Raw genomic sequence first — 15,779 nt, 5'->3', positions numbered from 1 at the left:
CACGGGTTAGGTGTGGGTGGGCTGGGCCAGGATATGGAAGGAGCCTGGCCAGATTGTGGGTGGTGCCTGGGAAGCTGTGGGCAGGGCCTGGGTCCGGTGTGGGCAGAGCTGGACAGGTTGTAGACAAGGCCTGGGCTAGGTGATGGAGGGGGCCTGGGCCAGGTGTGGGTGGGGCCTGGGTCCTAGTTCCCAACTCTGCTCACCTTGCTCTCTGCAGCCAGGATCACCAGGCAGCACGCTTCCACAGGTCCCACTCCACTCTCCGACAGGGAGCCTGCGGTGAGGCCTCTGGAACTTTCTGCACACAGACTCTGGCTGGGGGAGATGCCGGGGTCCTGGGCTGAGAAGACAACACCACAGCAGGTTAGGGCAAGCGTGGGAACTCAACAGTGGTCTCTAGCCAGCCTGTACCTGGTTCAGGTGGGGACAGGCCTACAAGGGGCATGCCTCCTCCCCTAACTTCTCTAAACAAGGGGTGGGAATAAGTGAGCAACCACCCTCATCCTCACACTGCCTGCTGAGAATTATCACCCTACGTGACCTTCTAGCATCCTTGCCAAAGATGGTGCCAATATCTTAGGCTGAGACATGAAACTGCCGATATTCAGCTGCTTTTGATCTACACAAAGGACAGTACTCACAGGGTTCCATTCATAGGGTTAATATACGACGGACCACGAACACAATCCTGACAGATGCGGAAACTGAGGCATGGGGGACAAAGGATGGAGCTCAAGAGCATGTGAGGGGCAGAGCCCACATGGGGATCTGGACTGTGAGAGCCCCAGCTGTGGGCCTAAACTCTACGCACTGCTTCCTCCAACAAACGGCCTCGTGGGATGCAGAGACAACTCCATGCCTGCCCGAGGCAGGGAAGGAGGCCCACGTCCTGGGGAAGCTTCTGCAGGAGCAGGGCTCCAAGCACATCAGCTCGGACAGACCTGGGCAGGAACTGCAATTGAAGTCTTGATCTCCCGCGGGTGCCCGGGTGCCCGTGTGTCTCACGGCAGGCCCAGCTCAGGAGGGAAAACACCTGAAGCTCACACACGGCGGGGAGACAGGAACTGGGCCAGGAACAGCTGGACTCAGGGCAAATGGGGTTGCAGAGACCAGGGCTCTCTGGGGCTGGCAACACCCTGCAGCCTGGCACCCCATGTGGAGGCTGAACCCCACAAACCCTGGGGGGACCCCGGACTGCACTGTCCCACAGCAGCCACAGGCAATGAGCATGTGAAATGTGACAAGTCCAAACTGAGCCGAGGCCTAATTGTAAACTACACAGGGTCTCAGAGTTATACAAAGAAGAAAGTATGATTTCTCATTAATAACTGTTATATTGATGATATGCTGACAATATGCTAGAGACAGAGGACTAAATGAAAAATATTAACATTGATTTCACTTGTTCCTTTTTACTGTGTGTGTGTGTGTGTGTGTGTGTGTGTGTGTGTGTGAGGAAGATCAGCCCTGAGCTAACATCCATGCCAATCCTCCTCTCTTTTTTTTTGCTGAGGAAGACCGGCCCTGGGCTAACATCTGTGCTCTTCTTCTTCCACTTTATGTGGGACGCCGCCACAGCATGGCCTGACAGGCAGTGCGTAGGTGCACACCCGGGATCTGAACCCCAGGCCACCAGCAGCGGAGCGTGAGCACTTAACCACTACACCATGGGGCCAGCCCCTCTTTTTACTTTTTCTTTTTTTTCTTCAAATATTTCACATGTTTAATTTTTGTTTTCAAAAGAAAATGTAAAATATAGATCTTTTTTTTTCAGTTGAGCAGTCCTATCATCTTTTGGAATCTTTTTTTTTTTATTGATGTTTTAATAGTTTTTAACATTGTGAAATTTGGGGTTGTACATTTTTATTTGTCCATCACCATATATATGACTCCCTTCACCCCTTGTGCCCACCCCCCACCCCCATTGCCCCTGGTAACCACAATACAGTTTTCTCTGTCCATGTGTTGGTTTATATTCCACATATGAGTGAGATCATACAGTGTTTGTTTTTCTCCTTCTGGCTTACTTCATGTAACATAATACCCTCCAGGCCCATTCATGTTGTTGCAAATGGGACTCTTTTTACGTTTTTTAATGTGGCTACTAGAACATTTTAAGTAGCTCCGTGGCTTGCACCTATGGCTGTTCACCAGGAAGCACGCTTGTGCTGTCTCTAAAGAGCCCACTTCCAACCCCTCAGGAGCACCTGGCCATGAGCACTTCCAGCCACAGTCACACAGGCTGTCCCCACAGGTCCTAAGCAACAGCTACACAAAGCCGAGGGGTTGGAACTCCAGCAGCCGCCTTCACACGACTACAGTTGCCTGTGTGGGTGGGCCCGCAGCACCCCAGCAGATTCACGAGCCAGTAGCTTTCTGACCAGTGCTAGAGCTCATCCAAGCTCAAGGGGTCAGTGCTGAGAAAGCTCTCCAGGGCCCTGGCTCTTAAGAAAAGCCTTTGGATCCTCCATGAACTACTGAGCTCCAGCAGAAAAACAACCTTCTCTCTGAGCTGCCTGAAGTGTGCTCCAGGCAGATCCATCTGGCCAGCCTCACACCCCGCCACTGGCCCTTTGGAAAAGAATGGCTTCGGGGCTCAACCCAGCCGACATCAGTGCCCGAAGGAGCCCAGAACAGAATCAGTGCTGCAGCGTCAACCTCAGATCCCCACCAGGAAGGGCACAGCACGAGCGAAACCATGACTTCTCTGGTCATTTCTCAGTAACTTGATGCCAAGGCAGAGGCTGTGGAACCTGAGAGGTGGCTTGTCCAGAAGTGCCCAGTAAGGTGGCACTGCTCTCTCACCACCAGGTGAAGGAAACGGGCTGAGTGAAGGGGGCACGTCTGGTTTAAGGTTCTTTCTGATTCTGCTACAAGGATATGCTCAGAATGTCTCACAGACCACGAGCTCCACGACGGTCTCATCTGCACCCTCAGCTTTGGGAAGACTGCATGGCCAAAGGCAGGGCCCAATCACTGGCTGGGCTGAGCTGAGGTCCCACCCACAGCCTTCGGTACCACCTGGTCTCAGGGCTCTCCCATGCCTGCATGCCAGAGGATACTCCAGCGTCCTGGAAGGGGGCACTGCCGGGCAGAGTGGCAGACCCATGAGGCTCCAAGTGAGAGTGGCCAGGCTCAGCACCTATTCCTCACGACTTCCTGGGTCACTGCCCTCCTCTGGCCAAGGCTGATCTCGGAGTAGGAGGGCCAGTTCTCAGGCACAGTGGGCAGCAGCAGCTGACTCAGCACTGTAGAAACTGTCTCCAGAGGTCCATTAAACCCACAGACTCACTCCTCAGGACAAAGACGTGAGCCATGTCTGCCAAGGACCCTTCTGAGCCCACCCCCCAGGTCCGTACCTGTCTTTAGGACCACCAGGTGTGAGGCATCATCCCGCACATAGGACACGGCAGCAATGTCATGGATGGGGACCCTGAGAATGGTGTCCTCCCCGTCCCGCCAGGCCAGCTTGACGTTGTAGGCAGACAGGCTGATCACAGCATCATGCTCCTGGGTCAAGTGTCCGGGGAGCTGGTGGGCTCTCTAGAAGGAACCACAGGGCGTCAGAAACACAGGGCCCTGGCTGCGGGCTCCCCTAGGAACCCTTCACTGTGTGCTGGAGGATGGAGCCCACACGGCCAGTGCTGATGAAGCAAGTGCCGCTCCCTTCAGCGCAGCCATGCTTGCTCCAGGGGCGCTGCCACGTTCAAATCATGTGGGGGGTTCTTCCGGAACTGCCTTTAGATTCAGACCTATGGTGTGTGGTTGGGATATCTTGAAAACGTGAACTTTGAAAACAGCTCAAAACCTCAAGAAGCAAGTCTAGAGAATAAAGTTAATGTTCAGACTGAGGAACAGTCTTTGTTGGCCAAGAGCCAAATGCATCCATAACATGGTGGAACTGGGTCATCCTTCATAGCCATGAAGGCCCAGGTTCAGAGGACCAAGAGCTGGTGCCAGAGTACAAGGGTCAGAGGTCAGGGTGGGGAGGTGGAGCAGACCAAGGGTCAGAGGTCAGGGTTGGGAGGTGGAACAGGCCAAGGGTCACAGGTTGGGGTTGGGAGGTGGAGCAGACCAAGGGTCAGAGGTTGGGGTTAGGAGCTGGTGCAGGCTGAGGTTGGAGGTCAGGGTTGGAGGTGCTGCCGGCCAAGGGTTGGAAGTCGGGGTTGGAGGTGCTGCAGGCCAAGAGTCAGAGGTCGAGGTTGGAGGCAGTACAGGCTAAGGGTCAGAGGTCAGGGTTGGAGGTGGTATAGCCTGAGGGTCGGACATCAGGGTTGGAGGTGGTGCAGGCCAAGGCCTGGAGGTCGGGGTTGGGAGGTAGAACAGGCTGAGGGTCAGAGGTGGGGTTGGGAGGTGGAGCGGACTGAGGGTCAGAGGTTGGGGTTAGGAGCTGGTGCAGCCTGAAGGTCAGAGGTCACGGCTGGGAGGTAGAGCAGGCCAAGGGTCAGAGGTTGGAGTTAGAAGTTGATGCAGGCCGAGGGTCAGAGGTCAGAGTTGGGAAGTGGAACAGGCTGAGAGTCAGAGGTAGGGGTTGGGAGGTGGAGCAGGCTGAGGGTCAGAGGTCGGGGTTGGGAAGTGGAGCAGGCCAAGGGTCAGAGGATGGGGTCAGGAGGATGGGGTTACCTTTGCATTGTCTATGAAATGCAGGATTTCGGTCCTACTGGAGGGATTCAGGTATCCTGGTACGGACGTTAACTGACCTAAGTACTGAAAGAAAGTGAAGAGAGAAAGTGCCATGAGAAAAGGAAGATCAGCCAACACCATCACGGACCCCACAGAGAGTGCAGCGAGAGCCTCACGCATTCCTGCCACCAGGCCCACTGGCCTCAGTTCTGGCTCAAAGCAGAGGCCCTCCTCTAGGAAGTGTACTCCAAGAATGCTCTGAATTCTGAGAGAAATCTCTACAGGCTAAGGAGAACGCTCCCACGCTTCCAACTATACCGCATCAGTGTTGTCATCAGGAGTCCTGCAAAGGAAATCTGAAAACTCATTTGGTGGAATCTGGATTCTAAAAGAACAGACAAGGATGGCTTGTGTTTCCAGGTCACTGTTGGGAACTGAAAACAATGGTGCTGCACAACCCTACTAAAGATAAACTTAATAAATCACAAAGGGCCAGCAGAGGAATGAGTACAAATAGAGAAATGAAGTGACACGTGGCCACGAAGGACTTGGTTAACAAAGCTCAACAACAAGGGCCTAACGAGTATAGGAGGTTGTGAATACAGACACAGCGCCATGTAGGCTGTATTTACGTCATATCTCTACCAACTAACACAGTTTTTTAATGTTCTTTTAATGGGTTACTGATTTCTTCCCAAGAACAGATCTCTTGTATTCGACATTCCTCAGTCTTCACTAACTTACATATTTAAGGTCTCTGTTAAAAAGGGGTAATGCTGGACTCCCATCTCTGGTTCAACATGTAAAGAGCTTGGAAGCTGTCACTCCCATCCTCATAAGAAAAATGCTGAACAAACTCAAAATCAACAACTCTTCTTAGATCCATCAGAGAACGGAGTCACAGGGCAAACCGCTGCCCCCAAAACTGGAGAGAGTGACAGGGGACAGAGAATTGCAGCTCCCTGGGAGCAGAAGCCATGGGAGCCAGCACAGCAGGAGCACCAGGAAGGAAACTGACAATGTGCTGGACACGGGTGTGGACAGGCTTGAGACAAAAATTCCAGGGCCAGTTATATGGGGCCCACATTTGTGTGAATTCTGCCTCCAGAAGCCCCACCAGGTTCTCAGGGTGAAGACTGGAGAAAAATCCCCTCGTGCTTCTCGCAGGGAGAGGGGAAAAGAAATGATTTTAAACTATGACCAGAGCACCCTGTTATCCTTAACAAGTGCCTATTCTCAAGGAAAACTATTTTTCCAGCACCTGACCCACCTGGAGGAAGGGAAATACCCAACTCCAGCCCCCCTAGCCGTTCTATCTCGCCTAAGGAGGAAAAACAAAACCAAGCGAGAAGCACACATGGTGGTCACAGCCGAGGTGCACAGGCTCACTGGAGGACTGAGACCTACTACTCACAGGACTAGAGAGTGCTCCCCTCACATCCACCCACCACCCCCCGCCGTCAGCAGGCTCCTATACAACAGGAGACCCTCAGATCCTATCTAGCCCCAACACCACAGCTGCAACAAACGGTAAACACAGCCCAATCCCTGGCCAGATAAACACAGCCTCACACGAAGGGCCTATTTACCATAGTTCCTTTTACGTCACGTCCAGCTTTCAACAAAAAAATTACAAGGCATGCTAAAAGGCAAAAAACAGCGTTTGAATAAACAAGGTAAGCATCTGAATCAGCTTCAGATACAGCAGGGATGTTGGAATTATCAGACCAGGAATTTATTTATTTATTTATTTATTTATTTATTTATTTTGTGAGGGAGATCAGCCCTGAGCTAACATCCGTGCTAATCCTCCTCTTTTTGCTGAGGAAGACCAGCTCTGAGCTAACATCTCTTGCCAATCCTCCTCCTTTTTTTCTTCCCCAAAGCCCTAGTAGATAGTTGTATATCATAGTTGCACATCCTTCTAGTTGCTGTATGTGGGACGCAGCCTCAGCATGGCCGGAGAAGCGGTGCGTCGGTGCGCGCCCGGGATCTGAACCCGGGCCACCAGTAGCGGAGAGGGCACACTTAACCACTAAGCCACTGGGCCAGCCCAGACCAGGAATTTAAAACAACTATGATTAATATGCTGAGGGCTCTAACAGAAAAAGTGGACATCATGCAAGAACAGATGCAAAATGTGTGTAAAGAGATGGAAACTCTAAAAAAGAATCAAGGAGAAATGCTAAAAATCAAAACCACTGTAACAGAAATGAAGAAAGAAGGAGGCCTTTGATGGGCTTATTGGTCAACCGGACAGAGCCAAGGGAAGAGTCAGTGAGCTTGCAGGTATGTCAATAAAACTATTAAAACTGAAAAGAAAAAAGAAAAAGACATTTAAAAAAAAATGGACCAGAATATCCAAAAACAGTGAGAAAACTACAAAAAGTGTAACATATGAGTAGTGGGACTACCAGGAGAAGGAGAAGAGAAAGAAACCCAAGAAATATTTGAAACAATAATGACCGAGAATTTCCCCAAATTAACGTCAGACACCAAACCACAGATCCAGGAAGCTCAGAGGACATCAAGCAGAATAAATAGCAAAAAAAAGTACACCTCCACACATCATCCAAACTGCAGAAAATCAAAGACAGAGCAAATCTTGAAGCAAGCCACAGGAAAAAAGCACCTTACCTACAGAGGAGCAAGGATAAGAATGATATTGGACTTCTCTTCAGAAACCATGCAAGCAGGAAGAGCGGAGTAAAATACGTAAAGTGTTGAAAGAAAAACCTGCCAACCCACAATTCTGAATCCAGTCAAACTGTCCTTCAAAAGAGAAGGAAAAATAAAGATTTTCTCAGACAAACAAAAATTGAGGGCTTTCACAGTTACCTGGCAGGAAATGTTAAAAAATCTTATTGAGAGAGAAAGAAAATGATTTGGTCAGAAATTGATTTATATAAAGAAAGGGAAAAACATGAATGTAGAAATAAATAAAGGTAAAATAATATCTTTTGTTATTTTAATTGATCTAACAGAAAACAGCTTTTCAAAACAAAACTAGCAGCAATGTATTGGGTGATTACAGCTTAGGGCTAAGTGAAATGCATGACAGCCAATGGTGAGGGGGCAGAGGGAGGACGGAGGAGGGGGGTACTTGGTTGCACAGTACCTGCACTACTCGTGAAGAGTTAAGTGCTATTTGAAAATGGGTTTAGATTAGTTGTAATTGTAGACTGCAAACCCTAGGGCAACCACTAAAAATATTTTTTGAAGAAGTATAACTGATATGCTAAGAAAGGAGAAACAATGGAATCATAAAATGCTCAAATAAAACCAGAGAATGCAGAAAGAGAGTCAAAAACCAAAAAAAAGAAAAGAAAAAAGAAACAGAACAAGAGCAATGAAAACAGTTACAAATACGGTAGATATCAAATACGGTAGATATTAATCCAACTATATAAATAATCACTTTAAATGTGAATAGTCTGAACACACAAATTAAAAAGACAAAGACTGTCAGACTGGATAAAAAATTCAAGACCCAAATAAATATGTGTTGTCTACAAGAAACCCACGTTAAAGAGGAGCATTACGTAATGAAAACGGGGTTGTTTCTCTAAGAAGACATAACAATCCTTAACCTGTATATGCCTAAGCACAGAACTTCAAAATACATGAGGCAAAAACTGATAGAACTGCAAGGAGAAATAGACAAATCCACTACTCTAGTTGGAGACTTCAGCTCTCCTCTCTCAGAAATGGACAGCCCCAGCAGGCAAAAAAATCAGTAAAGACATAGCTGACCTCAACAACTCCATCAATCAATCAGATATAATTGACATCTATAGACGACTTCATCCAACAACAGTAGAACACACTTTCTTCTCAAGCTCACATGGAACATTCCTGAAAACAGAGTATATTCTGGGCCATAAAACACACCTCCACAATTTAAAAGAATAGAAACTATACCATGCACCACATAATGATGATTTGGTCAAGGACGGACTGCATATATGATGGTGGTCCCATAAGATTAGTACCATACAGCCTACGTGTGTAGTAGGCTACACCATCTAGGTTTGTGTGTAAGTACACTCTATGATGTTTGCACATGTTCCCACAATGACAAAATCACCTAACAACGTATTTCTCAGAACATATCCCCATCATTAAGCCATGCATGACTGCATGTTCTCAGATCACAATGGAATTCCTTGAAAGACACAACCTACCAAAATTCACATAAGGAGAAATGGATAATCTGTTAATCCATATGAATCTGTTAAAGAAATTGAATCAATAGTAACATCTCCAAAACAGAAAGCATCAGGCCCACACAGGGTCACTGGTGAATTCTACTAAACATTTAAGGAAGAAATTAAACCAATTCTCTATAATTTCTTCCAAAAAATAAAAACAGAGAAAACACTTTCTAACGCTTTCTATGAGGCCAGCATTACTCTAGCATCAAAACCAAAGATACTACAAGAAAGGAAAAACTACGGACCAGTATCTCTCATAAACACAGAAGCAACAAAATATTAGCAAATTGAATCCAACAACATATAATAGGAATTATACACCACAACTAAGTGGTATTTGTCCCAGATACGCCAGGATGGTTCAACATTCGGAAATCAATTAATGTAACCTTTCACATCAACACGTTAAAGAAGAAAAATCATACGACCATATCAACAGATGCCAAAAAATCACCTGACAATATCCAGCACCCATTCAGGACAATAACTCTTAGCAAACTAGGAATAGAAGGGAACTTCCTCAACTTGATAAAGAGCACCTGCAAGAAACCTAGAACTAACATCATACTTAATGATGAGAAGCTCAAAGGCTGCCTAAGATCAGAAACAAGGCAACGATGTCCCCTCTCACCACTGCTTTTCAACATCATACTGGAAGTCCTAGCTAATGCAATGAGACAAGAAAAGGAAACGAAAGGTATAGACCGGGAAGGAAGAAGTCAAAAACTGCCTTTGTTTGCAGATGCCCTCTCCGACTGGGGAACCAAGCAGGCAGGCCACTCTGGGGATTACTGAATCCAAGCAAGGTAAACACAGCGGCCTGAGTCAGTCCACCTACTGCTCTGCCAGGCAACCCTCTGCCCACATGGAGGAGGAAACTGGCCCAGAGAGGAGAGGAACCGCCTGAAGCACACACACAGCACAGTGGCAGATACGAGTTGAGCATAGTCAGATGAGCATCCTCAACTTCAGAAACGCTGCCTTCAAAAAACTGTCAGTGTGTGCTGGGCAGCTCCACAGGGAAATGCATAATCATTCCCAAAAGTTTTAGGTTTCATCTTCTCTAAGGTGGAGCAGAGGAGAGGGAATAAAACTAAACTGTGTATTGGTTTCCCCACTCTACAGGGCTGGGAATCCTCCTCTGACAGAGCAGTTTAAGAACAAATAAGCACCATGTCTAACTACTGGCTCAACTTAGCTTGTCACCAATGAACATTCCAGAATGCTTCCACAGACCTGCGGTTAGCCAAGACCTTTCCATCCTCTTATCTGCTCGTGTACACCTAATGCAGATGCTTGCTTACATTTATCAGTATTAAATTTCATCATTTGTTACAATTTCTGATTTCAAAACTTACTACAAAGTTACAATAACCAAAACAGTGTGGGACTGGCATAAAGACATACAGACCAATGGAATAGACAGCCCAGAAATAAACACTGGCATACATGTTGGTTTATTTTTGACAAGGGTACCAAGACCATTCAATAGGGAAGGCATAGTCTTTTCAACAAATGGTGCTGGGAAAACTGGATGTCCACACGCAAATGAAGCTGTAGCCTTACCTTACACCATGTATAAAAATTAACTCTAAAAATAGATGGAACATTTAAATCTAAGACCTAAAACTGTAAAAGTCTTAGAAGAAAACGTAGGGGAAAATCTTCACGACATTAGATTTGGCAATGACTTCTTGGATATAAAACCAAAAGCACAGATGGTAAAAGAAAAAATAGGTAAAGTAGACTTCATCAAAATTAAAAACTTTTGTACATCAACGAACACAATCAATACAGTGCAAAGACAACCCACAGAATGGGAGAAAATATCTGGAATCATATATTTAATAAGGAGCTAACATCCAGAATATATAAAGAACTCCTACAACTGAACAACAAAAAAACAAACAACTCAATTAAAAAACAGGCAAAAGACTTAAATAGACATTTCTCCAAAGAAAATATACAAATGGCCAATAAGCACATGAAAAGATTCTCAATATTGCTAGTAATTAGGGAAATGTAAATCAAAACCACCATGAGACTTCATTTTACACCTATCTGGATGTCTACTATCAAAACAGAAAATAACTGTGTTGGCGAGAACACAAAGAAATTGGAACCCTTGTGTGCTGCTGGTGGGAATGTAAAATGGTGTAGCCACTATGGAAAACAGTATGGCCAGTCTTCAAAAAAATAAATATAGAATTAGCATATGATCCAGTAATTCTTCTTCTGGGTATATACACAAAAGAATTGAAAGCAGACTATAAAAATCTTAGAAGAAAACATAGGAAAAAAGCTTCAAGATATTGGATATGGCAATAATTTATTGGATATGACACCAAAGGCACAGGTAACAAAAGAAAAAAGAGATAAATTGGACTTCACGAAAATTTTAAAATTCTGTACATCAAGAGACACTATCTACAGAGTAAAAAGGCGACCCACAGAATGGGAGAAAATATTTGCAAATCATGTATCTGATAAGGGATTAATATCCAGAATACAGAGAGAACTCCTAAAACTCAACAACAAAAAAACCAACAACCCAATTCAAAAATGGGCAAAGGACTTGAATAGACTTTTCTCCAAAGAATATACACCTATGGCCAATAAACACATGAAAAGATGCTCAATATCACTAATCATTAGGGGAATGCAAATCAAAACTACAACGAGCAGGGCCGGCCCCATGGCTTAGTGGTTAAGTGCTCGTGCTCCACTACTGGCAGCCCAGGTTCAGATCCCAGGCATGCACCGACCCACCGCTTGTCCAGCCATGTGAGGCAGCGTCCCACATACAGCAACTAGAAGAATGTGCAACTATGACATACTACTATCTACCGGGGCTTTGGGGAGAAAAAGGGAAAAAAAAGGAGGAGGACTGGCAATAGATTTTAGCTCAGGGCCGGTCTTCCTCAGCAAAAAGAGGAGGATTGGATGTTAGCTCAGGGCTGATCTTCCTCACAAAAAAAAAAAAAAAACACACAAAACGAAATACCACCTCACACTCATTAGGATGGTTATCAAAAAAAACAGAAAACAAGTGTTGGCGAGGATGTGGAGAGATTGGAGCCCTTGTGCACTGTTGGTGGAAATGTAAAATCCTGCAGCCACTGTGGAAAACAGCATGGAAGGTTCCTCAAAATATTAAAAATAGAACTCCTATATGATCTAGCAATTCCACTTCTGAACAAACACCCAAAAGAATTGAACGCAAGGTCTCGAAGAGATATATGTACACCCATGTTCATAGCAGCATTATCCACAACAGTCAAAACATGGAAGCAACCCAAGCGTCCACTGACCAATAAAATGGATAAACAAAATGTGATATATTCATACAATGGAATATTATTCAGCCTTAAAAAGGAAGGAAATTCTGCAGTGTGCTACAACACGGATAAACCTTGAGAACACTATGCTAAGTAAAATGAGCCCATCACAAAAGGACAAATACTGTATGATTCCACTTATATGAGGGACCTAGAGTACTCAAATTCATAGAGAGAGAGAGTAGAATGGTGGTAGCCAGGGGCTGGAGAAGAGTGAATGGGCATTTAGTGTTTAACGGGGACAGAGTTTCAGTTTGGCAAGATGAAAAAGTTCTGGAGATGGATGGTAGTGATGGTTGCACAACTATGTGAATATACTTAATGCCACTGAACTGTACACTTAAAAATTAATATGATAAAGTTTATGTTATGTATATTTTACCACAATAAAAAAATTTTCCTATTGACTTCACTCAATAATTTCATTTGCTAAAAACTCTCAATCACAATCAATATTATACTGTATAATGGCTATCACTTCTAGCTTTATATCATCCAAAATTAGTAATTTAGTGTTTTCATTCAAATGGCAGTAAAAAATATTGACTAAGATGGGGTCATACGCCCAGTGCTTTGCTGAAATAAAAGTGCCCTGGTATTATGTCTGCAGGACCGTACAGTACTGCCCCACTTCCACATAGCGTGGGCACACAATGTCACCACTGCAGTCTCGCCTCTCTCATAATGGCACCACCCTTCAAACTCAGGCTCACAGATCTCCTAAAAGGATTCTGCTTTCTCATAGAGACAGGTGAGTCCTTACTCACTTGAGATATTTTTTGCTATAAAATATTTATTAGTGGGGCCGGCCCAGTGGCGTAGCGGTTAAGTGCACACGCTCCACTGTGACAGCCCAGGGTTCGCAGGTTTGGATGCCGGGCACGCACTGACGCACCGCTTGTCAAGCCATGCTATAGCGGCGTCCCATATAAAGTAGAGGAAGATGGGCATGGATGTCAGCCCAGGGCCGATCTTCCTCAGCAAAAGGAGGAGAATTGGCATCGGATGTTAGCTCAGGGCTGATGTTCCTCACAAAAAAAAAAAAAATTATTAGTAAAACAACTTTTATCAATAAAGGAAAACTGCAGCTCTCATCCTTGTTACAACTCCAGATGGGACAAACTGTGCCTCCTGGACAGTTCTTACAATGGCCTTTCCCCTCTTGTGCTGGGTGGTCCCCTGCCCAGTCCTAACCAATGCCCAGTGCCTCCAACAGCAATATCAGGATATTGGGGGCTGGCCTGGTGGTGTAGTGGTTAAGTCCACAAGCTCCACTTCAGCGGCCCAGGGTTCGCGGGTTTGGATCCCGGGCGCAGACCTATACACTGCTCATCGAGCCATGCTCTGGTGGTGTCCCACATACAAAATAGAGAAAAACCGGCACAGATGTCAGCTCAGTGACAATCTTCCTCAAGCAAAACAAGGAAGACCAGCAACAGATGTTAGCTCAGGGCCAATCTTCCTCACCAAAAAAAAAAAAAAAAAGCAAAAAGCAATGTCAGGGATGAGCCCACACCCACCATGAAGAGAAATGGCACAGGATGCTGTGCTGACTCACTAATCATAGCGCACTGAGGGCACAGCTACAGAGGGATGAATGTGATGGAATGTGAGAGACCAAGGGGACATTCGACTGGCAGTCACATCAGCTCAATCAGCCCTGGTATCAATGAGATATAAGATGACACAGCCAGATGGTCTCGGGCACCTACTAACCCCACTGCTGTTCCTTACAGGGACTGCAGCCAACACAGGTGTGTCCTGGTGAGCTCAGTGTTTCAGCTCTAAACAACAGAAAGTCCTTCCAAAGGTAACTGCTGACAAGATACCACAGAAGTCCATTTTTACACTGAGCCCAAGTCAGCCTCCCTATAACGTCCACCTATTGGCCTTGATCAACAAGTTTCCCACAGCACAGCATGGGCTCTGACAGGAAGGGCGGGACTCTGAGACTTGGGGTAGGGACACCTGGGTGGATGCACTTGAGAACCTCAATCCTCCAATTCCTCTCAACACTCTGGGCCTGCAGAAGTGGCCCGTCCGTGCTTGTTGGAAGAGAGATACACACGCAGACACAGATACACACACACATACCTCTTGCTTGTAAACACACAGGCCTCAAATAGGATAGGCACCTTTCCCGACACTGCTGGATCCATACCTGGGGTAAAATCTCAACGTAGCATGATTGGAGACTGCTGGTCCTAGTGAAGGACAAGGGACTGAATGCCACTGAACGGCAGGTGCTGGGTCAAGGGGGATGGAATGCTAGCTGGATGAGCGTGTCTACAGGGGCTCTCCCCATGGTACGCTGATAAAGGGCCCGAGACGGCTCTAATACGCTGCTTGTACGGCTCTTAGAAGCTCAGCAAAAGTAAGGGCCCGTGTTAAACACAGTGGAGATGGCAGAACTGCCATGGCAAACTGTGGATAAAGGTTTCGAAAGGCTCAGAGGTGGGCATGCTGGACGAGATCTACCACGTAAGACAGGGAATCCCACGGCGGCCTCTGCTCCTTGGGAGGGCCAGGAAGACACCCCTCTCAACGATAAGCTGGAACAAATGGGCTGGAAGGGGCACCCACACCACTGAGCAGCTCTGTGGTGGCCATTCTCTGAAGGTGGAGCTAACGGTGCGAGATGCTCCGGCAACCAGGCTCCCTGGAGCGAGAGGGACAACAGGACCCTGGGAGAGCACTTAGCCGCCAGGAGCAGGGGCACGTGTGGTCACTGTAGCAGGCAGCGGGGGCCTGGCATGCAGGGACCTATGGAGATGGCTCCTAGAGTGGAGGAGATCCCAAGGGCGAGAGCTGGGAGCCACCCAGGGTACTGCCTCACGCATACAAACAAGGACATGAACACTGAGGGTGCCACTCCAATGGAAAGTGTCAATCCCCGACCTGGTTTCCAGACCCAGAAACATGACTGCAGGAGAGACGAAGCCCCACAAGAACAAATCTGTCACACAGCAAGTGTACACTGCAGTGCTGCCCCCGTTCTCTCCACAGGGACTTACAGTCCTTTACCAGGGAAAGGAAAGTCTCCTAGAGGTTTTGGAATAGAGGGTCTGAGACGATGCTGATATTCAGAGGCCCAGACAGCCAACAAGGTCCTCTGCTAGCATGGGGGCAAATACGGGTCAGGCAATAATTGGACTCCAGACCAAGGTACACCTCAGAGTGTGTCCACTGGGACCAGATCCACTTCTTAAATGTGTAATAGGGACAGACATGCTTAGCAGCCTGCAGAACACTCACACTGGTTCTATGTCCCACAGAATACGAGCTACTGAAGTATAAAAGGCCATGTGGAAGCCCCTGAAACTGATCCCAGCCCCCTGCCCCTGACCATGGTCCTAAAGCAAGAACAGTATCATTTCCAGAGAGAAAAGCAGAGATGCATGCTGCCCTCCAAGAATTAAATGACACGGGGTCAGCTGTCTCCATCTCATCCCACCTGGCTCCTGCATAAGAGGGTGGATCGTGGCATGTGACAATGGACCTCCACACACTGAACTAGATGGGACCTTAAGACAAGCACAGTCTTGGGTACAGGGTTTGCAGCTATCAAAGTGGGCAATGCAATCTCTTCCAAACCCATCGGGAA

The 15,779-nt window shown here is 46.8% G+C and overlaps 1 protein-coding gene across 6 annotated transcripts in view; it reads right to left on the bottom strand.

Moving 5' to 3' along the window:
* The window catches only part of CCM2 (CCM2 scaffold protein), a 50,488-nt gene that overhangs the window by 7,410 nt on the left and 27,299 nt on the right, over window positions 1-15,779 (bottom strand). For 5 of the 6 annotated variants that reach the window (XM_058534757.1, XM_058534760.1, XM_058534755.1 and 2 more), the window contains 3 exons: window positions 4,624-4,707; window positions 3,360-3,543; window positions 204-340 (listed from right to left, as the gene is read on the bottom strand). In XM_058534757.1, coding sequence (XP_058390740.1) covers window positions 204-340; window positions 3,360-3,543; window positions 4,624-4,707 — 405 coding nt within the window. The remainder of the gene's footprint in view (window positions 1-203; window positions 341-3,359; window positions 3,544-4,623; window positions 4,708-15,779) is intronic. The other variant, XM_058534758.1, reaches the window with a different exon arrangement.

This window comes from Diceros bicornis, chromosome 41 (genome assembly GCF_020826845.1).
Source record: "Diceros bicornis minor isolate mBicDic1 chromosome 41, mDicBic1.mat.cur, whole genome shotgun sequence".
Lineage (NCBI taxonomy): Eukaryota > Metazoa > Chordata > Mammalia > Perissodactyla > Rhinocerotidae > Diceros > Diceros bicornis.
This window is presented reverse-complemented; position numbering and strand designations above follow the sequence as displayed.